This window comes from Mchenga conophoros, linkage group LG1 (genome assembly GCF_057382185.1).
Source record: "Mchenga conophoros isolate Kocher_MC1m ecotype Shallow Benthic linkage group LG1, M_conophoros_male_GT1.1, whole genome shotgun sequence".
Lineage (NCBI taxonomy): Eukaryota > Metazoa > Chordata > Actinopteri > Cichliformes > Cichlidae > Mchenga > Mchenga conophoros.
Genome location: NC_140526.1, coordinates 5176644 through 5201143, shown reverse-complemented (window position 1 = coordinate 5201143; position 24500 = coordinate 5176644). Strand labels below are relative to the sequence as shown.

The window sequence follows — 24500 nt, the reverse complement described above, 5'->3', positions numbered from 1 at the left end:
TCACCTCAAACAAGGAAAATCTCTGGCTCTCACAGACCTGTAACGTCTTCTGTAAGAAGCTTTTCTGTCCCCCACTCGTTACCTGTATGAATGGCACCTGTTTGAACTCATCATCTGTATAAAAGACACCTGTCCACAGCCTCAAACAGTCAGACTCCAAACTCCGCCATGGCCAAGACCAAAGAGCTTTCGAAGGACACCAGGAAAAGTATTGTAGACCTGCACCAGACTGGGAAGAGTGAATCTACAATAGGCAAGCAGCTTGGTGTGAAAAAATCAACTGTGGGAGCAATCATCAGAAAATGGAAGACATACAAGACCACTGATAATCTCCCACGATCTGGGGCTCCACGCAAGATCTCATCCCGTGGGGTCAAAATGATCATGAGAACGGTGAGCAAAGATCCCAGAACCACACGGGGGGACCTGGTGAATGACCTGCAGAGAGCTGGGACCAAAGTAACAAAGGTCACCATCAGTAACACACTACAACGGCAGGGAATCAAATCCCGCAGTGCCAGACGTGTTCCGCTTCTGAAGCCAGTGCATGTCCAGGCCCGTCTGAAGTTTGCCAGAGAGCACATGGATGATACAGCAGAAGATTGGGAGAATGTCATGTGGTCAGATGAAACCAAAGTAGAACTTTTTGGTATAAACTCAACTCGTCGTGTTTGGAGGAAGAAGAATACTGAGTTGCATCCCAAGAACACCATACCTACTGTGAAGCATGGGGGTGGAAACATCATGCTATGGGGCTGTTTTTCTGCCAAGGGGACAGGACGACTGATCCGTGTTAAGGACAGAATGAATGGGGCCATGTATCGTGAGATTTTGAGCCAAAACCTCCTTCCATCAGTGAGAACTTTGAAGATGAAACGAGGCTGGGTCTTCCAACATGACAATGATCCAAAACACACCGCCCGGGCAACAAAGGAGTGGCTCCGTAAGAAGCATTTGAAAGTCCTGGAGTGGCCTAGCCAGTCTCCAGACCTCAACCCCATAGAAAATCTGTGGCGGGAGTTGAAAGTCCGTGTTGCTCGGCGACAGCCCCAAAACATCACTGCTCTCGAGAAGATCTGCATGGAGGAATGGGCCAAAATACCAGCTACTGTGTGTGCAAACCTGGTAAAGACCTATAGTAAACGTTTGACCTCTGTTATTGCCAACAAAGGTTATGTTACAAAGTATTGAGTTGTATTTTTGTTATTGACCAAATACTTATTTTCCACCCTGATTTACGAATAAATTCTTTACAAATCCTACCATGTGGATTCATGGATTTTTTTTTCACATTCTGTCTCTCACAGTTGAAGTGTACCTCTGGTGCAAATTACTGACCTCTGTCATCATTTTAGGTGGGGGAACTTGCACAATCGGTGGCTGACTAAATACTTTTTTGCCCCACTGTACATTTTAACCTCTTCTTTAGAATGCAGGACAAACTGACACTGAGATGTTTCATGTTTATTTTGAAAGCTTTTCTTTTATACACATCTACATATTTACAAAAACCTTAACAGAACAGGCATCCAAGAGAAACAATTTAAACTCCAGAGGAGATTTTCTGAACCCAACTCGCACACCCACAACAGAATTGATGCACCACGCTTTCACATTATGCAAAAAAAAAAAAAAAATCTAACACAGTTATACGTTCACGCACGTACCATGCACAAAATGCAAACACCCTAAACTGCAACCACGCGCGGCCCGAGACGTCTCACTAACAGAAGGATAAGAGCACAAAGCATACGAGGCATACCACACTAATGTGCAACATTTTCTAACACACATCCACTTTGAACAAACATCCACACATGAATTCACTCCACCACAGTTTAAAAAAAACCAAAAAGGACACACGGGACCCTTCTGCAAATAACTCACCTACTCCATCACCATCTGTGTAGGAAAATGATCTGATCAGTTAGTGGCCACTGAACTTCATAACTGTGACAAAATACTTTTGGCACGTTTTTAACCAAGGTATTGTTTCCCGGTGTTTTCCAGAAAGGTTGCCCATTTGTTGAGTGCTACACATAAACTGCTACACTGTGAAAAGTGATTTCTTTATAACCTTTTCAGTCTCTGCTACACAGATGTTGCACAGAGTAAGGGGTTACTTGTGGAAAGGTAACTGGAAAGATCCACTACAAGTGGGGTGAAGAGCAGATCAATCGGAATCATATTTGTCTCCATCGTCATCATCGCCGTTGTCGTCGTCGTCACCACCACGGCAGCCCAGCTCATGCATCACTTCCCTCTGGTAGCGCTGCCAGCTCCTCCTGCTGTAGGAGTGTTCCTCCTCCCAGTATCCTGCACAGAAGGCAAATGCAATGGTTAGCAAATAAACACCATTTAACACTTGTTTGCACTAAGTGACACTGAGGCTGAAAAATGAAGCAAACACACAGGGAGCAAGAAACAACAGCTTAGTGAACTGAACTTCACTGAATTGCCATTTGAAGTTGGTAAATATTGCGAAATCTGTACTCTAGTTTTAGTAAGTGTTTCATCAGTCCGTTGCTTAGCAACAACTAGCACGTATCTATGTCTGTCTTGCGAGTTTATCGATGCAATCTACAAACCTCAGCACCGAACCTTCTCACCCATATATGTTAACTTCCTGGTCTGAAAGACCACAAAAACCATTGAGTGACGTGGTGGCTCCATCCATGTCCTACATACAGTCTTAAGCAGAACACTTTTCTTAAAAGTAATGCAGTAGTTTCCTTAATCAGAATCAGAATACTTAAAAAAAAAACAAACCCTAGGGATCAATAAATTTCATTTAATCGAATTACACTCAGGAGAAAGTAACACGATACACTACTTGTTACATTACTTTGGCATTTCTCCTTAAAATGAACTGAAATGCACTCTCATAAATATCAATGTAACAATACAAACATACAGGCTACAGTCCCACACACCAACACAAATCTGTATTTTAATGAGGATACTCATATGAGCTTTCTCTTGGTATTTCAGTATGAATGCAAAACTGACAACAAAAAGCAAAAGATGAAAACCAGCACACAGACATTCAAATGGATCGCCACAGTGATTCTACTTTAGAAACATGAACAGGTAGAAACGGACACTGCAGCCTCTTTTACAATATGAATAAAAGTACTGTCTATATCCACTCTGTAGACTGCGCCACCATTTTCCTCCTCTGGCACAACAACTGAAATCAGCTAAATGTAGTGCAAGTGCAATTGATTGGCAAGCAAAGGAAGGAAGGAAATGAACGACTTTGAATGAGTTCTTGTAGAGAACCAATTCTCAAGTTATGCACACTAAGTTTCGTAATGCAGAGGTCTAGACAATCAAAGTATAACTAAGACCTTAGGATACTGTCTATGAGTGAAAATGACTAGAATATCACACTAACCTGGTTTGACCAAATAACTTTTGGCATCTTGCTATCATAGTAAAAGATGAAATGGGAGACATTTGTTTAAATTAACAGGAGTTCAAGTAGAGACTGCAGCACTGAATAACTGACATGTTTCTAAATACATACCACCATAGCGCTCCTCTCTGTCACTGTCTGTATTGCTCTCCTCATCAGGGTAGTCATTCCTCCAGTTGCCTTCCTCGTTCTCATCATCCTCATCTTCATACACTTCCTCTTCATGAACCACAAGGTCAGGAACCTGAGATTAAAAACACCACATTTATCAGAAAAGCTTTTTTTTTTTTTTTTTTTTTTAATAAATGATTAAGTCAGTGTTGTGGTTTGATATTAAAAATTACCAGTGAGATTTTGAGTCATCACTGATAAGAAGAAACCCTAACGGTATGCTTTGGCAAATTACTTCTCCACACATCCAGGGCAACAAAACTAAACAATCTTCTTGCTTAAATTTTTACTTTCAATGCTTTAAAATAAACACCATTTAAAAATCATCAGTTAAGTTACAAAAAACCCCAACATTTTTCTCATCTTAACCCCTCTTCTACCCTTTTGAGATTATTTTAAACTAGTGCCAAACTGTAATGAACTACCACCACCAGAAGGTGGCAGTAATGCAACAAAATGTTTCTACATTCCCCAGGCACCATTACAAAGTAGTGATGCTTGTTTACAAACAAGCGATCATTTTATAGCAATGACAGGATACTCCCCTGTAAATATCAAATAATATTTCTGCTTTAAAGGCCACCTGTTTACCACCTGACCATCATTTATTTTTCCAAATATACAGTGGGGCAAAAAAGTATTTAGTCAGCCACCGATTGTGCAAGTTCCCCCACTTAAAATGATGACAGAGGTCAGTAATTTGCACCAGAGGTACACTTCAACTGTGAGAGACAGAATGTGAAAAAAAAAATCCATGAATTCACATGGTAGGATTTGTAAAGAATTTATTCGTAAATTAGGGTGGAAAATAAGTATTTGGTCACCTCAAACAAGGAAAATCTCTGGCTCTCACAGACCTGTAACGTCTTCTGTAAGAAGCTTTTCTGTCCCCCACTCGTTACCTGTATGAATGGCACCTGTTTGAACTCATCATCTGTATAAAAGACACCTGTCCACAGCCTCAAACAGTCAGACTCCAAACTCCGCCATGGCCAAGACCAAAGAGCTTTCGAAGGACACCAGGAAAAGTATTGTAGACCTGCACCAGACTGGGAAGAGTGAATCTACAATAGGCAAGCAGCTTGGTGTGAAAAAATCAACTGTGGGAGCAATCATCAGAAAATGGAAGACATACAAGACCACTGATAATCTCCCTCGATCTGGGGCTCCACGCAAGATCTCATCCCGTGGGGTCAAAATGATCATGAGAACGGTGAGCAAAGATCCCAGAACCACACGGGGGGACCTGGTGAATGACCTGCAGAGAGCTGGGACCAAAGTAACAAAGGTCACCATCAGTAACACACTACAACGGCAGGGAATCAAATCCCGCAGTGCCAGACGTGTTCCGCTGCTGAAGCCAGTGCATGTCCAGGCCCGTCTGAAGTTTGCCAGAGAGCACATGGATGATACAGCAGAGGATTGGGAGAATGTCATGTGGTCAGATGAAACCAAAGTAGAACTTTTTAGTATAAACTCAACTCGTCGTGTTTGGAGGAAGAAGAATACTGAGTTGCATCCCAAGAACACCATACCTACTGTGAAGCATGGGGGTGGAAACATCATGCTATGGGGCTGTTTTTCTGCCAAGGGGACAGGACGACTGATCCATGTTAAGAACAGAATGAATGGGGCCATGTATCGTGAGATTTTGAGCCAAAACCTCCTTCCATCAGTGAGAACTTTGAAGATGAAACGAGGCTGGGTCTTCCAACATGACAATGATCCAAAACACACCGCCCGGGCAACAAAGGAGTGGCTCCGTAAGAAGCATTTGAAAGTCCTGGAGTGGCCTAGCCAGTCTCCAGACCTCAACCCCATAGAAAATCTGTGGCGGGAGTTGAAAGTCCGTGTTGCTCGGCGACAGCCCCAAAACATCACTGCTCTCGAGAAGATCTGCATGGAGGAATGGGCCAAAATACCAGCTACTGTGTGTGCAAACCTGGTAAAGACCTATAGTAAACGTTTGACCTCTGTTATTGCCAACAAAGGTTATGTTACAAAGTATTGAGTTGTATTTTTGTTATTGACCAAATACTTATTTTCCACCCTGATTTACGAATAAATTCTTTACAAATCCTACCATGTGGATTCATGGATTTTTTTTTTTCCACATTCTGTCTCTCACAGTTGAAGTGTACCTCTGGTGCAAATTACTGACCTCTGTCATCATTTTAGGTGGGGGAACTTGCACAATCGGTGGCTGACTAAATACTTTTTTGCCCCACTGTAAAATTTGGACCACTCCACCCATTCACTCACTCCAATTTCAGCACTCATTCATCTGTCCGTCCATCCATCCACACACACCAGTTCTCCCTCATCAGCATAGGCTCTGACAGACAGGATGTCCTGGATCCACCCTGGGGTGACCGTTTCCTGGTAGTAAAGATCATAGACGTAGCCATCGTCCTGCTCTCGGTGCTCTTCCCCCAGTCTATCTCCAGATATGCTCAGACGCCCCCGCAGCATCTTGGTGTTGTTACAGAGAATCTCATCTGGTTCTGAGGACAGTATCTTTAGAAAAATAAAGCAAGTGATTAGAAATGGAACAAATTAATGAGCTGATAGTCAGTCTAGTTGGGCCTAATGGCAAATTAAATGACATTTACATCAATACTGAAAAAAAATTAAAAATCTCACAGCTGTTTACCGGTAGCTATCAAAACACATGCTGTTAGGAAGAGGCAAGTTGTGAGCTTCATGTGTTTGCTGGTAGGCAGTGTAATACCAGTGGCTGCAGTAACTCCAGACATTCTCACTAAAGTAAGTGATCTTTCCTACAGCTGAAGCACACGACTGAAATTGTGACTGAAACGGTCGAGCCTGAACGCTTCTTAAAAAGCCAAATGAACGTGACTCTTCGATCAGACACCAAATTTGGCCCGCAGACTAATTACATTTGGCCCGCGAAGCCATACCAAATTACTATTAGAGCTGGCCTACTGGTATTATACAGCTAATATATATATTGTTTAGTATTAAGTTTTGCTTGTTCCATATTCAGTTTTTCAGCAAAACGTGTTTGAGTCCATAAGAAAAGATTAATTCTTATATCTGGAGGAATAAATATGTTTCAATAAATATTAACGTTAGCCCGCGACTTTGTTCCAGTTTTGAATTTTGGCCCACTGTGTATTTGAGTTTGACACCCCTGGTCTAGAACTAGCTAGGCCTGCAGTGTGTGTGTGTGTGTGTCTCTCTCTCTCCCTCCCTGTCTATTTGTCAGCAGTGAAAGCTCAACTGGAGTAATGCAGTGTTGTTCGTGCATGGTTTTTAAACTCCAAGGAAAGATTGCTGCTGCTCCTGCTAGCCCTGCTAACACTAGCCACACTTCCAATCCAACATTGCAAGACCAGAGATCAATGTGATTCGATTGGGGAAGAATGCACTTCCAAAAGGTTTTTAAATAAACATGCACTATTTGTTTAACAATTCTGCCTGTTTGCTGAACAATTTCTTACTTTTGACCAGTTAATGTTTTTTTTTCTCTAATTTCTAATGACTATAGTAAATGAATTACCAGGACAATCCTTACTTAACAGAATAGGAAATGTGCTGACACGATGAGAAATCAGAAGATTGGATCTGTGAGACCGACCAATGATAATAGCGTCAGTAACAGTTGATGACTGTGCTAGCCATGTGGTTGAGCTAAGACTGGATGACTCTCAGCAACTGAATTATATTGATATTTGTAGCATCTGCCTTCTGAAAAGCACTTGTTAAACTGCACAATTGTGTTCAGTAAAAGCTTAATGCCTGGTAAATTCTGGTAAAATGATAATCTGTGTTAAACAATCCCAAATACAATCAAGCAGCCCTATGAGGACAACCACTTATGGTTTTTAACAGTCTGACGGCAGCATGGTATTTATTTTTTTAACTGACTGTTTCTGTAATTTAGCCTCCACTAAGTGAAAAAGGTGCAACATATCAGGACCCTAAATTGAGTATAATAACTGATGATTGGGCTGTTCATGAGTACGCTTGCCAAACAGCACTAGGACAACTGCTGCAAACAAAACCCAGAATCTCCAACTATCAACTTACCTTGCCTGAAGGTTTATCCTGGTCCTCTCCATCCTCATGGATCAGATCCACCACCTGGATTTCACCCAGCCCCCAGCATTTGTCCGTCTCTTTCCCCGTTTCCTCTACACACTCAGAAGCACCCATCTGTGGTGTCTGTTGCTCTGCTGGGGCTGACAGACCAGCACGGTGGCTTGAGAGTATTCTGTAGCGTTCCTCTCTCCGAGTACTCCACTTTGTGCTGCGTAAATCACCAAGTATCCGCTGTGAGCTGGCAGCAGAGGTACGCAGTGCATGCGCCGTGCGAGGCCGAGCCAAAGCCTGTCGAACCTGCGTCTGAACGGGAGCTTCCTGGTGATGGGATGACAAAGATAACAACCCACGAGGCTTTAACATAAATATGGATTTCCCTTTTAATTCCCAACTCATAGAAGCTGCCGGAACTGCACACTCATCTTACTCGCGGTTCCACTAATTTAATGCAAATATTATCGAAATCCAACAATTAAAAACCCCACATCCAATTTTCTACAACGGGGAAACAACCAATTTGTAACAATAGACAATAGTAGCAATAGGACATGTGCAAAGATGCAAGATTCACATGTTGAAAACACAATGACCAGAATTTTCTCTGCGCATAGAAATGTTTGGTGCCCTCAAAAGACAATTTGGTCTAGCACAAAAATGACAATCAACATTCATCAAATGGCAAGAAATAAAAGGAAAATCCAGAGAAATATGTAAGGTAACAAAGAGTCTTTGCCTTAACTGTATGTGACTCAATTATGGTTATTTGCTTGGTCACCTCCCAAAGCATAGTTATCACCAGGAAAAGCCTACTGTTAAAAAAATAAAAAGACATTACACGCACCTAAAAATGCAGAAAAGACAGAAAAGCCTGTTAAGGAGAGACTCCTTATCCGCCTCCCAAATAGTTAACTTTTTCATCAGAGCCTAGGAGTGGTGTATTCCTCATTTTGGCTGTGGTTTTATTCATACCCATTTCACTTCCTAATGACATTAAAAACTTTAAGACAGCTTACTTCTGACACAAGACTGAGTACAAAAAACCCAATATAAAAGCTCACCAGAATCAATATTGTGATATCAATTTTTCAGTCATTGCGCCCATCATTCACTAAAGGAAGCATTCTCAAAATGTACTGAAGTGGAAAAAGATGCATTAGCCATCTGTCCGTTTTACCGAATCCCACAAAGAAAACCGTAGTGGTCGGTGTACACATTACACAAACAAATGCAGTGCTACAACTGTATATAGCAGTGTTTACAGCTAATCTAATTAGCTTACGTAATGGGTCTTATTTCGTCTATTGAATTGCGCATGTAAATATTTAATTTACTTCAAACGTTAGTCATACCACAGCCTGGATTTTAATTGTCACTTCGCTTTCAAGGCCCAAATTACGTAAAAAAAAAAAAACAAGCTAACAACAGTTTGTGGGGTAGCTAGGGCTAGCATGATTGCTAACAACAGTAAGCACAAAGGCGCGTTGTTCCGGACAGTAAGTGACGCTCTCAGCAGCTTTATTCAGCTTGCTATCACCCACTCAGCTCTTCTGAGTGGTTTCAACTATCGTGATAAATACCACCCCCCACCACCACTATTTTTCAAAAGCTACCCCTTCCACTGACCGCTGCTCTGGCGATAGCATTGGGCCCCTCACCTGTGTTGCTACGGTCGCCACGAGTTTGAAGACAGAGTTTTCCACTTCGGCTTCGTTGGGCTCAGGTACCGTTTCGCCTGAGCTCTGGGACGTTTCGGGACGGATACGTTTGCATGCCAGCAGCAAAGCATCTGCGGGGTCGGTTCCCCTTTTTCTTTTCACTCGGAGAATCGTAGTATTTGGATCCATGTTGTCTCCGTCTCTCTTTAGTGTGTCTGGCAGTTGGAAAGAAAGGAAACACGAGAGAGCGCAATCCTTTTTTATTTCCGGTGACTACGAATGTGAAGAAACTCGTAAAACTATAATAATTTCTTTGATGTAGTTTACTTGATACGTTTCCTCGTATTATTATATAGTTAAATTAACTAAACTGCTGTCACGAGTTTCCAATGTATCACTGTAATCCACAATCTCAATAAAACATTAAACATTTTACTTCTTAAAACTTCAAAGTAAAAGCACTTCCTGTTAACGTTGTCCAATTAAAAGCTGACTTTGTGGACTTCTGCTATTTTTTTTAGACATTACGTCATTGTGATTGCTGTGTTTTGTTTTTTCAAATACATAAATGTTTTTTTGTTTTGTTTTTTTTGTTTTTGTGATGATGGAGCTGCAAAGTTCTACAGTGTTTTGTCTCCGGACAAAAGAGTCGCAAGTGGTTCTCAAACGTTTTGCCAAACTTAAAAATGCTTTCAAACATAGTTATCAAAAATAGCCCAACATCCCAATCTATGGTTTAATCAGTTAATAAAATAATAATAAAACATGATCAGTGTTGATATATATTTTTAAATTTTTTAAACTGTACTTATTTTATTACAAAAATTGTATTATACATAATATTATACATAATATAACATTTGATCATAAAATCAACCTAAAAATAAATCTGTTATCACACAAAGATGGTGCTGCACTAACCTGAAAATTGTTTCGGGTGGAATAACTGTTTTACAAAGACCTTTTACTAGTGAAATTTCATAATCCTGTTTATATAGCCTAACAGTGCAACAATCTTGTCCACAAAATAGACTTCAGCTGCCCAAAGTAAAACAATGGTTATGCAAAATAATATAGATTATATAGATTTTCGCATTCCCTACATTGATGACAGTCATGTAGACCTTTGTCAACATATTGCAGGCGTTTACTGTCACCAGGGGGCAGTGTCAAAAACAACCTATCCGTTATTTACTCCTGCAGTTATTGTCTGTCTCTCTATTACAATTTGAATCACCCCTACAGTGAGTCAGCTAACATAACAAGCATTTTAGTGAGTGTATACTTGATGAAACAATGCAGAAATATTAAAATACCACAGAGTACATAACTGAACTGATTAGTCTGCAGTGAAGTCACCTGCTTTATGAAGATCAATATCTACCATGTCTAGCCAATAACAGTAACAATAATTAATAACATTCTGTAGTATATAGGTTAAGTTTGTAGGACAGATACATTACCTGACCTATACCTATAATACAGTTTAAAGAATATAGATGATCTTCACAGTAACTGCTTTTTTAATTAAATGATTCACAAGTTAATTGTTGAATATACTAACAAAAATCATATTTGTATTTGATTCCAAAATAAGAAAGAAGAGAAAAAAAACATCAACAAATAAAATGAGTCTTCATTACCATAATATATGAATGTCATTGGGAAAATGTAAGAAAATGCTGTGTAAAATGCAACTAAAAAGTGAATGCAACGGTTTCCAATTCTCATAAAGCCATATTTTATTCACAGTGGAACGTAGATAATATAAAAATATTTAAAAGTTGTTTAAATATAAAAATATAGTAGATGGAGAGGACTGCCAGCTGCTCTCAAAGCTAATTTAGAATGGACAGAGGCACGTTTTACAACAGCATAATAGGAATAGGAGAGTGGAGGTGTGGAACTGCCCAGTCTCCAGTCCGAACCTTTCACAAATTAAAAACATTTGGCACAGCCAATCCAGCAGCTGGTCTCTGCGTCCTAAAATTCAGTTAAATTCAATTTTATTCATATAGTGCCAAATCACAAGAACAGTCACCTCAAGACACTTTATACTGTAAATTATTGCATATTTATACCTTGTATATTGCAGTGATAGAGTCTGCAGCTTCCTCTCTAATAAAAGAAAAGAGGATCCTACACACTGGCAAATATGGCCCTGTCCAAACTTTTTTCAGATGTTCTCCTGGCGTCTAATTCAAGCTGGGAGTTTTCTTAGAATGGTACATTTTTATCAGATTTAAAAACTAGATATATTTTCCATGTTCTGCTGTGAATAAAATATGAGGTTTTAATTGTTTCATTTGTTTGCATTCTGATTTCAGTTACCTTTTACACACCATGTCAACATTTTTGGAATTGGGTTTGTAAGTCAGGATAATTCACTTGTCTTAGCTGTTATTTAAACTGGTGGTCAGCTTTTTCTGACAGGTGTCTGTTGATGAGTTATTGTTCGATTGAGGCTTCCTGGTCAAAGCCAAAGACCACAGGAACATGAAGACACCTGATAAGAGAGAAAAAATGCAACTTTTCTCACAAATGATCAAAATCCAGTGCATACTTTATACGAGAATTAGTCACATACTAACCTTGACAGGAGTTGAATATTGTGAATACATAGATACCAGGGAGTGAAACATATGTGATGCTGGTTAACCCCCAAGGTAACCCCAGCACAAGGCTGAGGCCCAACACTTTAACAGAGTCCTTCCATAAATTCCAGCCTTTGTTTTTGTTTGTCTTTTTCCAGCCAGTGTTGCTTCCAAAGCCTCCACTACCCCTTCTTATCCCCCAGAGCTTAAACACAACTAGTCCCATAACACAGGCATTAAACAGCACCACCAAGGAAGGAAAGGCCACTGTAGTGATGAAACTGGTTATAAGGTGCTTCTTCGGGAACTCGCTGTTCATCCAGCATCTGCTCATTGTTGAAAAACAAATATGTATTAAATAAATATAAAACATTTTGGAGGCAGGATATAAATGTCACCAATGTTAACACCAAAGTATGATTTTTTTTGTCTTAAGAAATCAAATCTCATGGGTCACTGCATGCATAAAAATCCTACTGATGATATTTTCTTACATGTGTGCTGTTGTATTGGAGAGTTTGGCGTCCCGCATGTGCAGGGTGTATTTACCATAAACACCTGAAATCGCACAAATCACTGCGACTAGTGTCGGGAAGCCTAAAAAAGTAGAAATAGAATGATTTTGAAGTGAAGTATTAAATGCATTTACAAAGATAAAATAAAAAAAAAATTGTATGTGCTACAGCTTGAAGTGCAAATGTTAGCAAACATGACTTCTCTGCAGTCTTTCTATTGAAAAAGAAGTTGCTCTACATGAAAAATAATTAAAAACAAAAGTTGAGTGTGGATCTAGACCACTCACCAGCCTTTCAAGATTATCCATCCTTGAGGCTTTATTACGACACTGATTGCTGGACTTTTTTTTTTTTTTTCCATGCTCATTGTAATCACTCGACATTTGTGCACATGCTACAATTTCATATAGTATTATTGGACACTCTCAGCAAATCACTGAAGTATTTGTAGTAAAAAAAAGTTGTAGAAAATGGAAAAAATACTGTATACATACCATATGGACAAACCAATCTCATTTAGCCATTTACCTGGATTTTAATCACCAAATTTATGATGTTTTCTCAACTTTGTAGTATCAAACGACAACAACAACAACAACAACAACAAACCTACACTATCCATTTCCATTTGGCCTGTTTGACAGCATCTGACGAAATTGTGTTTTAACCTTACTTTACTCACCCCATCCAACTAAGCTGAGTTTGAGAAGATATTTCCTGAAAGTGATGTTAAAAACCCGACTTAGTAGAAGGTAGAGATGGAACCCCTCCAGAGCAGTCCAGCTGAAGGTGGCCAGCAGAGACCAGTGTAAAATCAGACCCAGAACCAGACAAACTGGGCTGTCCTCATTCAGCAGCCATGCCGAGAAACAGGACAGCAGGAAGCTGAGGTGGAGGCAGAGCATTGCTCCTGTTAGCTGCATGTGCAGATTAGTTGTCTTCTCAGGACGCCGACGACTAAAGAGAGAAACAGAATTACAATTTTTTTAACAATGGAAGAAATTTGGCCTTTTTTTAAACCTTTCGCTTTGAACCCTCAATTTTGATAACACTAACAATAGTAACTCCACACAGATGAAACTGAGAAGCTTGTGATTTCCCATAATTATTGTCAGACTAAATATGCCAGATAATGTATCCTGTTCTATATGTAACCAAGAGTACGGGAACCAAGACTGCCAAAAATGGGAAGAAGATGATGAAGCTGGAGGAAGAAAGAACTAAACCCTTTCAAAGTAATATTAGAGATAAATGAAGTAAATTTAAATAAATAAATGTAGCAATTTAGAGTATGACCCATATGTTGATATTTCTTCATAATTTGCTACTATATTTATTTATTTGAAGACTATAACCCCTTTTTAATAATGTATAGGTTTTATGTAAAATAATGATTATCTTTGCATCCTAACTGCCTTTAATTAATCCAAGGAGATAAGTGTCAGAGGATCCAGTGCTCCTTTTTCTGTTTCTTCTTCCAGCTACTTCCTTTATGGCAGTGGTTCCCAAAGTGGAGGGTGCAAAGCCATTGGCGGAGGGGGGTGGGGTATGAATAATAAAAGAAGCCTTGGACACTGCTATGGACAGGTTTTTTGACGGAGCTCCCACACAAACACAAAGCAGAAGATGAAGCATCGCCAAATATGCTTCCGAACCAACTTCCAAGCCAAAGACTAGAAAATGTGATGAAGCATATCTTGCCATTGGCTTCACCTGTACAACAGTGGTGCCAAGTAGGGGTGGGTTTCAAAACTCGATTTTCCGATCATTTATTTAATCCTGAATCGATTATTAAATATAAATGTATTTTGCCAGAAATGCCAGGATCTCGGGTTAAAACTCACAAAACTATATCAACAACCACCAAACAGCTAAAATAGTAAATGATGGCAGGAAAAAGGATTCCACACAAAGATGTGAACACAAAGCGCAGACCCGACGCATCAGAATCTGTGAGATGTCGGCTTTCTCACCCGACGGCACATACACGGGCACGCTGTCGGTGCTGAAAGCTGACACCTCACAGCTTCTGATGCTGCAGGTTTTATCACTCTCTGACCTAAATTCACTGAAACGGCAGCAAAAGATCAAAATTACACTTCACATTTGATAAATATCATCATTACTTCCCTCTTACTTTCACCGTTTTGTGTCCACTACGATAAAATCACGCTTCCTGCACAGCTCTCTCTCTCAGTGTATTTTTTAAAACAGTTTCCCATCTGTATTTTATCCTCAGTTACTTTGACACAAAGGTGTCTGCAGTGATGCTCACACCTCTGATGAAGTCTCACAAGTGTCAGTACTGATAAATGATCAGAATTATAATATTTCTGATTGTCTGGGGCAAAATTTAATCAAATCGAATCTGAATCCAATTGATTAGAAATCATTGATGATACCCAGCCCTTGTGCCAAGGTAGGTTTCCCCTGCGTCGGGAGCACGCACTGGGCTCACTGTCCAAATAACGGACAAACATTATCTCACATGAACACTTCTTATAATTACTGAAATTTTGGAGATGTTAGCTCATTATACAGTGAAGTTACAGTGGGAATCTTATAAAACAAAGGGGGCCTAGCAAAAAAAGTTTGGGAACCAGTGCTTTAGGGGAAATTGTTTTAATGTAACTGCATAGACTTCAGCTTCAGAAAAAAAAAATCCAATTTTGTCTGCAAACATGCAGAGGGCTTCAGGACTGTTCACACTTGACTGAGGATCAGTCAAGTGTGAACAGTTTTTGACCGACGACTGTGGGGTGCCACACTTTAGGAAAGATTATGTGCAAGTGTTTGTTTCCCACCAGATGTGACACAGTACATTTAAACTGGTCTGACTGATGCAATAAACCAGTCTTTCACAACATAACTTCTGTCAGTGGTTGACCTTTAGAATTTTTTCTATGAACTAAGCCAACAATAATATATTTCTTTATCAACACATCACCTCTTTAAAATGTAATACTAGAGAAAATATCAAAACATGGCAGAAGTTAAAAGGACATTCAAGTAAAACATATGTACTCACTGTAGACAAATATAGATGATCAAGCTGATGAATGTGAAGACAACGGAGAGTGCTGATCCAATGTAAGTGATGTAGCTGAGTGTCTCCGAATGAGATTTACTCACTGATAATTGTGGGTTCTGGAACATAAAAAGACACTGTTGAAATGAAGTCTATGTTAAGATGTTTAATGGAGGCCTATCCACGGGCCTCGGTCAAATAGTTTCGGTATTATAATTTAAAATCACTCCACCTCTTCTTATAACAACTTTTCCACTTTTTTCACTCTAGTTTTGACCCATAGAAGACTGCTGCACTCCTGCTTCAAGTTCTCATATGGCATGGTGAACCGTTTTTATAGACAAAGATTTCTGGATGTGTTCCTCAGCCCATTCAGTGACTTCCATGACAGAATCATGTAAGTTCCACCGGAAATCATGAGTATCCACTATTGATTTTCTGCCTTTTTTTGTGGACAGAAATTTATTCAAGGCAAATCTGTTGGGAATATATATAATGAGAGGTAAAATGTTATTCTAGCTGTCTTTTTATTTCTCCAGCCTTTTATAGCCCCTGTCCCAACCTTTTTGAGATTTGTTGTTGCCAACAAATTCAAATTAAGGGTATTTTCCCACATGCATTCATAAGATTTGCAAATCACTGAATTCAGTTGTTTGTTTTTGTTTTTGTTTTTTTTAAATTGAAGTGCTAAATTAAAACTCCTTCAATCAAATGTTATTTAAAAATTGAATGCATGGGTTAGCTAAGATCTGAAAAGCATCTCTTACTTTGTTAGACATATGGTATCTAACCAGATTCTTACTCTGGATGGCATTACCTTGGCCTCCAGTAACACTGTGAGGAACCTTGGAGTCATTTTTGACCAGGATATGTCCTTCAATGCACATATTAAACAAATATGTAAGACTGCTTTCTTCCATTTGCGCAACATCTCTAAAATTAGTCTCTAAAAAAGTCTCAGAGTGACGCTGAAAAACTAGTTCATGCATTTATTACTTCCAGGCTGGACGACTGTAATTCATTATTATCAGGATGTCCTAAAAACTCCCTGAAAAGCCTTCAGCTGATCCAAAATGCTGCAGCAAGAGTCCTGACAGGGACTAGAAAGAGAGAGCAGATTTCTCCTGTTTTGGCTTCCCTTCATTGGCTTCCTGTTAAATCCATAATTGAATTCAAAATCCTGCTCCTCACATACAAGGTCTTAAATAATCAGGCCCCATCTTATCTTAATGACCTTGTAGTACCATATCACCCTATTAGAGCACTTCGCTCTCGCTCTGCAGGCCTACTTGTTGTTCCTAGAGTATTTAAAAGTAGAATGGGAGGCATAGACTTCAGTTTTCAGGCCCCTCTTCTGTGGAACCAGCTTCCAGTTTGGATTCGGGAGACAGACACTATCTCTACTTTCAAGATTAGGCTTAAAACTTTCCTTTTTGCTAAAGCATATAGTTAGGGCTGGACCAGGTGACCCTGAATCCTCCCTTAGTTATGCTGCAATAGACGTAGGCTGCCGGGGGATTCCCATGATGCATTGAGTTTTTCCTTTCCAGTCACCTTTCTCACTCACTATGTGTTAATACACCTCTCTGCATTGAATCATACCTGTTATTAATCTCTGTCTCTCTTCCACAGCATGTCTTTATCCTGTCTTCCTTCTCTCACCCCAACCGGTCGCAGCAGATGGCCGCCCCTCCCTGAGCCTGGTTCTGTCTGAGGTTTCTTCCTTTTAAAAGGGAGTTTTCCTTCCCACTGTCGCCAAAGTGCTTGCTCATAAGGGGTCATATGATTGTTGGGTTTTACTCTATAATATAAGGCGCCTTGAGGCGACTGTTGTTGTGATTTGGTGCTATATAAATAAAATTGAATTGAATTTGTTAGAATTTGTTATTATATGTGGGAACTTCCAAGAGAAAATGGCTCTTTTGTTGCTTGCATTTAAGTTGAAGATATCACCCTTCAAACTCTTTAAAGACTCAATTCATATGCTGTTCCTAATTAAAGTTGCTATACACTGATTAGACAAGCGCAGATTTTATCACAGGGCTTTATTACATTCTGTAGAAAGAAGTTATCATTTTACCACAAGCACAGCGAAGAAACTCAGATGGTTGCAGCTGCAAATAAATTCATTTCCTGTGTTACTGGTTTCACAGCCTTCAGTGCTCCAATAACCTAATAAAATAAATACGTACAAATACATTAAGTAGTTGTAAATCTTCTTTAGATTTAGAAATGACTATACTGGAGGCTGACATCTGTAATAATACCTGTTCCATTTCCCATTGCTGATTCCGCCCAAAATACACAAGTCCCATTTTCCACCTGTGAAAAAAATGAATAGAAATACCATGAAAACAGATTATTAGATTTTCAAAGTAAGATGCTGTTGCAACCATTTTGATGTCTTCTTACCTCTTTGTCATGTCTGAAGATTAACTTGATGGGTTGCTGGAGGTTATTCACTGAAAGAGTTCCTGCCTTCACCGATAGGACTGAGCCCCTAAACACAGTGCCTTCTCTGCGGTGAAACTGTATTTGCCTGCCTTTTGAACGAGGACTTAGCTGCAATGTGTGAGACACGTGAACAAAGTGCTGGGATGAGATTGACTGCAAAAAACTCTCCTCTTAACATGAAGACCCACAGGCCAAATCTAGCCCTTCACTAATTTAAATTCAGCCCACATACTAACACATTTGTTAGTATGTGGTTTACACAACTACACACACCCACGCAGTAAACAGCCTAAACAGACTCAACACTCAAAACCACCTGAAAGCTTACAAGCTAGAAAAAGCAGAATAGAACAAACAGGAAAGCAGATGCAAGCAAAGATGGAAGTCTGAGGTTGTTTTTAGCAGAAGACGTTTGTATAACAGAGCGCCATATATCTGTTTTTAAAGAACATAATTTACATTGTGATTGTGATGTTTGAATCCACACACCAGCATGACAAGAGACGTGGAGTTACAGATGGACACCAGCGACTTTAGGAAGTTGCCAAATTTACAAGAGACATACAGCCCAGTATGTTTCTGTTTTCTGTACCTGAGCTGTAAAGGCAAGTTTATGTGCACTAATTCGAGGGAAGAAGGGAGGCTGAAGGCTGAACTACATGCTCAAACATGTTTTTACTCTTGTTTATGAAACTTCCCACACAACTGATTTGTCATTTTCAGGAATGTGAAACAAAACTGGTGAGATTTCTGGGTATATGTACATGGAAATTTAAGATTTGATTAAATATACTACCAGACGTACATATTTGACATGATATAAAGGACAGTATTTCTCATTTCCTACTGTGGCCTTCAGTGAAACTGAACCTGCAACCCCCACAGATCAGCATTTTTTCAGTGAATGACATCAACGTTCTCTTTCTGGAGTCACTGACCTTAAAATGACTGCTGTTTATTACAGAGGCCACCACCAGGACCTCCACCTCAGGCACATTTCCTCTGCTTCTCTGGAGAGCTGATGATGGGATGTGAACCCTATGTTCATGTGTAGGACTCACATCAACCTGAAGCGTATACACAAAAACAAAATTTTAAATATTCTGTTTTTGTTATTTATTGAGTTCATTAATACAAAAATAAAGCAATTCAGATAAAATGTAATTTTTTCACTTCCAAAAAGCACTTCAGCTCCAAATGACCTCACCTCTTGAAGCGAGTCTACTTTGAGTTGTCTGATGCCTGCCATGAAGCGACCTCTTGGCTTGCAGGTCATAATTTTGTCCTCATAACAACTACCAACAGAAATTTAACATAGTTCAGATATACAAATTAGTGATATAACTGAAGACAGAGACAATAAACTAATAGAAATAATTAATAAATAAGAAAAAAACAATTATTTCACAGTCTGCTTTGGTGTGATTTGAATTTATTGATTTCATTTGTTCACAGTTATATATTATATTTACTTGCTTTAAAAAGTATCAGTTATTTTGGGGAGTGCAACCAACACCCTTTCCAGTTAGACACATTATAGCACTGATCTTTGAAAACCCCTGACAGTAATTTAAAAATAATGTCCTACGCTTCCAGAGTGTCAAATGCATCTCAAAATGTGACAAAGTGTCCTTTCATGTCATAAATATTTATTTATACACAGACACTTTGCCAGGAGCCCTCAGTGTCACATTTGATTGAGATTACGGTATAAATTAAAAAGATTATACACTTAGTACGTTTTTATGATGAAACCATGTTAAAACACTGAAAAGCAGCCTATGTAGAGATAAAAACATTTTAACAGGCAGTAACTTCTGTTATATGGAGTGAATGCATAAACAGTGATCATATCTCTCCTTCAGGTTGTATCAATTATGTTAAACTAGTATTTATCAACAGCAAGTTTATTTATTCATGAGAAAGATGATATAACCTTTCAAAAGCAGGAATGTGAGATGTACAGAATAAAACGAATTACCGTGTCCATGCAGTGGGCCCTTTTAGGCACTCCTGGAGAACATTTTCACAGTAGTCTGCTATAGTGATACACACCAGAAGTGAAGGGATCAAAATTAGCATCATTAATACATTTAAACAAGACTGAAAGGTGATAAAACATCAAAGTGACATTTAACTCCAGAGGCAAGTGAGAAGCAGCTGTTTGATCAACACTAGGAACTTAGCGTTCCTGCTACCTGATAGCTGAGATGCTAGTCAGTGATTTTACTTTTCTCGTGGTTTGAGAAAATCCACAACCTTGAGATAATAACAGTTAGAGTGGTATTTCCCTCACAAGCACACAACTTTAAACATCATAGGAATGATATGGTAAATTTACTCACCCACAGCTTGGGACATAGAAAAACAGAAGATTGTAACTAGAAAAAATGTAATCCACATCGTGGCTCACTCAGCCACAAACACAGGTATGCTCTATGAGGTCCACAGGGTGTTGCTCTGCTTGGCTGAGGCTTGCTAACTGAGACAAAGTGGGAGTTTCACATCTGTATATATCACATGTTCTTGGCAGAGGCAGAAGTTCAAGTAGCGAGTTGTTGCTCTGAGTTATGATAGAAATATTTACACAGACAGTATATAACCACACTGAACACACAGGCAGTGAATCAGTTTGAGCGTTGTCTGCCGGAGACCCTGCTGCTATGGTTACATGAAGGAAAATTATCAGTTGTTTTATCAAGGCTTTATCATTTGAATTAATGGTATGACCTTAATCCTTTCTATGCTGTGCTTCTTGGTTGACAGACAGAGCCAGAGAAAGATAAACATTCATAAACACAAGATAACTTGATGAGATCATAACTTGGGCAAAGAACTTCAATAAATTAATGTTAAAACAAGTCTGACAGAAATCTTAAAATCCACCCTAAAGAAAAAAAGAGAGTTAGGAAATAAGTTTAAAAAAATAAAAGACATTTCCAAAGTAAAAAAATCCAACACAGAGTACTGTTGCACCCTGTTTCAAACCATGCTGATAGTTACAGCCATCAGTACCATTACAAAAGCCTCAGTTAAATAAGGTTTCATTACTGAGTCATAGAAACCATTTAAAATTAATCTATTATGCTTATTTCCAGCTTATTTCTGCTACTCCTTCACTATATTTTGTATGTAAATATTGTATTTTGTACTTCATGTCTTTATAATATATCTATGGGTTTATTTTGATGCTGCCTTCCTGAGTTCCTGAAGGCTCTGGATGTTGTAGGGCTGTCCTGGTTAACACACCTCTGAAATGTTCAGTGGAGATCTCAGGGGGTGCCTTTGGAATGGCAGACTGTAGTGGTGGTTCCCCTGTTAAAGAAGAGCTCCGACAATAGGGGATCACACTTTTCAGCCTCCTTAGGAAAGTGTATGCCAGGGCACAGAACAGTCTGCCAGTTAGTCAAACCTTGGATTCTGGAGGAATGATGACTTTTTTGTTCTGACTGTGGAACACTAGACCACATCTTAAACCTCTCAAGGATATTCAAAGGTGGGTAGGAGTTTGCTCAACCAGTATACATGTGTTTTGTGGACTTGGAGAAGGCATTTGACAGGGTCCCTCAGGATATCCTGTTGAGGAGAATGGGGTGCCTGGCTCATTTTTACAGACCATTCTGTCCCTGTACAAATAAAGCCAGAGCTCGGTTCATATCACTGGTAGTAAGTTGTACTTGTTTCCGGTTGGTGTTGGACAGAATATCTAAGCATGGCAAGGTGGTGGAGGGTCTTTGTTTGGGTTTTTTGAGATGATGTGTTCATCGTGCGGTAACCTTCTGCTTTGAATGGAGCAGTTTGTGGCTGAGTGTGAAGCAGCAGGAATGAGAACCAGCACTTCCCATTCCAAGATCATGATCCTACTGGGAGGAGGACCCAGGGCAGACCCTGGACTCACTAGAGATTGTATCTCTCAGCTGCCTGGGAATGTGAGTTGGAGGAGTTAGGTGGGGTGTGGGAAGTCTAGGCTTCTATGGGGTAAGGAATGATCCGGTGTAGACAGCAGCCATGTTGTCCTGCAGCCTTTTCCAGTGCTGGACTGGACCGTCTGCATCAGGTGGGTAGCAAGCATCAGAGGCTTTGGAATGGGGACGGGGGGGTGAGTGTATATCTGCATCAGTGTACATGCATATGTGTGTGTGTGTGTGTGTGTGTGTATCCTGTGTTCAGCTTGAGAGAGAGTGTGTCCTTTCACCTGGTTAAGCAAAAGTCAACAGTCCTCGGCTGATGCAGGTGTCCTTGAAGGATAGGGGCAGAGAGTCAAAACAGAGTCCTGTTATCAAGGAGAAGAATTTGTTGTTCCAGAGCCGAATGAGTGAAGGAGATGATTATGGACTGATTCTTATATAGTGCTTTTCTACTCTCCCCAAGTACTCAAAGCACTGTGTACAACATGCCTCATCCACCCATTCAAGCACTTCTAAACACAAGTACAAAGTAATCTACATTCACACACATTCACACTCCGATGAACGCATCATCTTGCCCAAGGATATCTGACATGCAGACTGGGGAAGCCAAGGATCAAACCACCAACCTTCCAGTCTGATCTGCTCTACCACCTGAGCCACAGCCACCCGCATGAATAAATAAACTTGCTGTTGTTTGGGTTAATGTGAACAACTGCATCCGATTTTGCAGTCGGGCTAATGTCCCTCACTGGTCATCAGGTATACAGGGAGTGCAGAATTATTAGGCAAGTTATATTTTTGAGGAATAATTTTATTATTGAACAACAACCATGTTCTCAATGAACCCAAAAAACTCATTAATATCAAAGCTGAATGTTTGTGGAAGTAGTTTTTAGTTTGTTTTTAGTTTGAGCTATTTTAGGGGGATATCTGTGTGTGCAGGTGACTATTACCGTGCATAATTATTAGGCAACTTAACAAAAAACAAATATATACCCATTTCAATTATTTATTTTTACCAGTGAAACCAATATAACATCTCCACATTCACAAATATACATTTCTGACATTCAAAAACAAAACAAAAACAAATCAGCGACCAATATAGCCACCTTTCTTTGCAAGGACACTCAAAAGCCTGCCATCCATGGATTCTGTCAGTGTTTTGATCTGTTCACCATCAACATTGCGTGCAGCAGCAACCACAGCCTCCCAGACACTGTTCAGAGAGGTGTACTGTTTTCCCTCCTTGTAAATCTCACATTTGATGATAGACCACAGGTTCTCAATGGGGTTCAGATCAGGTGAACAAGGAGGCCATGTCATTAGTTTTTCTTCTTTTATACCCTTTCTTGCCAGCCACGCTGTGGAGTACTTGGACGCGTGTGATGGAGCATTGTCCTGCATGAAAATCATGTTTTTCTTGAAGGATGCAGACTTCTTCCTGTACCACTGCTTGAAGAAGGTGTCTTCCAGAAACTGGCAGTAGGACTGGGAGTTGAGCTTGACTCCATCCTCAACCCGAAAAGGCCCCACAAGCTCATCTTTGATGATACCAGCCCAAACCAGTACTCCACCTCCACCTTGCTGGCGTCTGAGTGGGACTGGAGCTCTCTGCCCTTTACCAATCCAGCCACGGGCCCATCCATCTGGCCCATCAAGACTCACTCTCATTTCATCAGTCCATAAAACCTTAGAAAAATCAGTCTTGAGATATTTCTTGGCCCAGTCTTGACGTTTCAGCTTGTGTGTCTTGTTCAGTGGTGGTCGTCTTTCAGCCTTTCTTACCTTGGCCATGTCTCTGAGTATTGCACACCTTGTGCTTTTGGGCACTCCAGTGATGTTGCAGCTCTGAAATATGGCCAAACTGGTGGCAAGTGGCATCTTGGCAGCTGCACGCTTGACTTTTCTCAGTTCATGGGCAGTTATTTTGCGCCTTGGTTTTTCCACACGCTTCTTGCGACCCTGTTGACTATTTTGAATGAAACGCTTGATTGTTCGATGATCACGCTTCAGAAGCTTTGCAATTTTGAGACTGCTGCATCCCTCTGCAAGATATCTCACTATTTTTGACTTTTCTGAGCCTGTCAAGTCCTTCTTTTGACCCATTTTGCCAAAGGAAAGGACGTTGCCTAATAATTATGCACACCTGATATAGGGTGTTGATGTCATTAGACCACACCCCTTCTCATTACAGAGATGCACATCACCTAATATGCTTAATTGGTAGTAGGCTTTCGAGCCTATACAGCTTGGAGTAAGACAACATGCATGAAGAGGATGATGTGGACAAAATACTCATTTGCCTAATAATTCTGCACTCCCTGTATCAATTCCCCGTTGCAGAGCCAAGATCTCATCCATATTGCGTTCAATAAACACAGTCTGAGCACTCACGGCTTGCCCATCACAATCATGTCAGCCAGCCTCGTGGTGTTTTGAACAGCTGTAACCGTGAGTTGTTTGACAGATGTGATGGGACTTCCCATGATGCACAAAAGAATTCTTCCTCTGTTAAACTCTTTTCACTCTTGATGTGTTTTACGGCACTACTGCTTACCACAAAATGTTGCCTTCTTCTCATAATTTGTGCCCTCCTTATCTCTGTGTGCTCTTCTTATTTATCCTCTATTTCCCCTCACCTGGAACCACAAAAGCAGATGGCTTGTGTTGAAGATCTGTTCCTGTC

The 24500-nt window shown here is 40.0% G+C and overlaps 2 protein-coding genes across 3 annotated transcripts; both read right to left on the bottom strand.

The window, feature by feature from the left end:
• Nucleotides 1-1448: 1448 nt before the first annotated feature.
• slc7a6os (solute carrier family 7 member 6 opposite strand) lies at nt 1449-9525 on the bottom strand. The gene is made up of 5 exons (XM_085290199.1): nt 9310-9525; nt 7643-7972; nt 5900-6106; nt 3530-3662; nt 1449-2316 (listed from the first exon to the last, which is right to left on the bottom strand). The coding sequence occupies exons 1-5, from the start codon at nt 9496-9498 to the stop codon at nt 2174-2176; spliced, it is 1002 nt and encodes a 333-aa protein (XP_085146325.1). The 5' UTR covers nt 9499-9525; the 3' UTR covers nt 1449-2173.
• Nucleotides 9459-20911, bottom strand: LOC146582789 (adhesion G protein-coupled receptor G1-like). 2 transcript variants are annotated; one of them, XM_085290159.1, is made up of 12 exons: nt 20246-20911; nt 19882-19936; nt 19108-19195; nt 18839-18967; nt 17859-18008; nt 17714-17768; nt 17527-17618; nt 15447-15565; nt 13101-13375; nt 12398-12500; nt 11901-12229; nt 9459-11815 (listed from the first exon to the last, which is right to left on the bottom strand). In XM_085290159.1, the coding sequence occupies exons 1-12, from the start codon at nt 20301-20303 to the stop codon at nt 11703-11705; spliced, it is 1566 nt and encodes a 521-aa protein (XP_085146285.1). In that variant the 5' UTR covers nt 20304-20911; the 3' UTR covers nt 9459-11702. The 2 variants fall into 2 exon arrangements, with proteins under 2 accessions (XP_085146285.1, XP_085146234.1); XM_085290108.1 differs by having other exon boundaries at nt 19882-19939; nt 20246-20908.
• Nucleotides 20912-24500: the final 3589 nt, after the last annotated feature.

Coding starts and splice junctions, on each gene's coding strand:
- LOC146582789 (XM_085290108.1), bottom strand. CDS start 20,303: ATGTGGATTACATTTTTTCTAGTTACAATCTTCTGTTTTTCTATGTCC. Junction 19,940..20,245: donor TTCTATGTCCCAAGCTGTGG/GTGAGTAAATTT, acceptor GTATCACTATAG/CAGACTACTGTGAAAATGTT. Junction 12,230..12,397: donor TCCAATACAACAGCACACAT/GTAAGAAAATAT, acceptor AACAATGAGCAG/ATGCTGGATGAACAGCGAGT.
- slc7a6os (XM_085290199.1), bottom strand. CDS start 9,498: ATGGATCCAAATACTACGATTCTCCGAGTGAAAAGAAAAAGGGGAACC. Junction 3,663..5,899: donor ATGCTGATGAGGGAGAACTG/GTGTGTGTGGAT, acceptor TTTTAATCTCAG/GTTCCTGACCTTGTGGTTCA. Junction 2,317..3,529: donor CAGAGAGGAGCGCTATGGTG/GTATGTATTTAG, acceptor CCTTCTGTGCAG/GATACTGGGAGGAGGAACAC.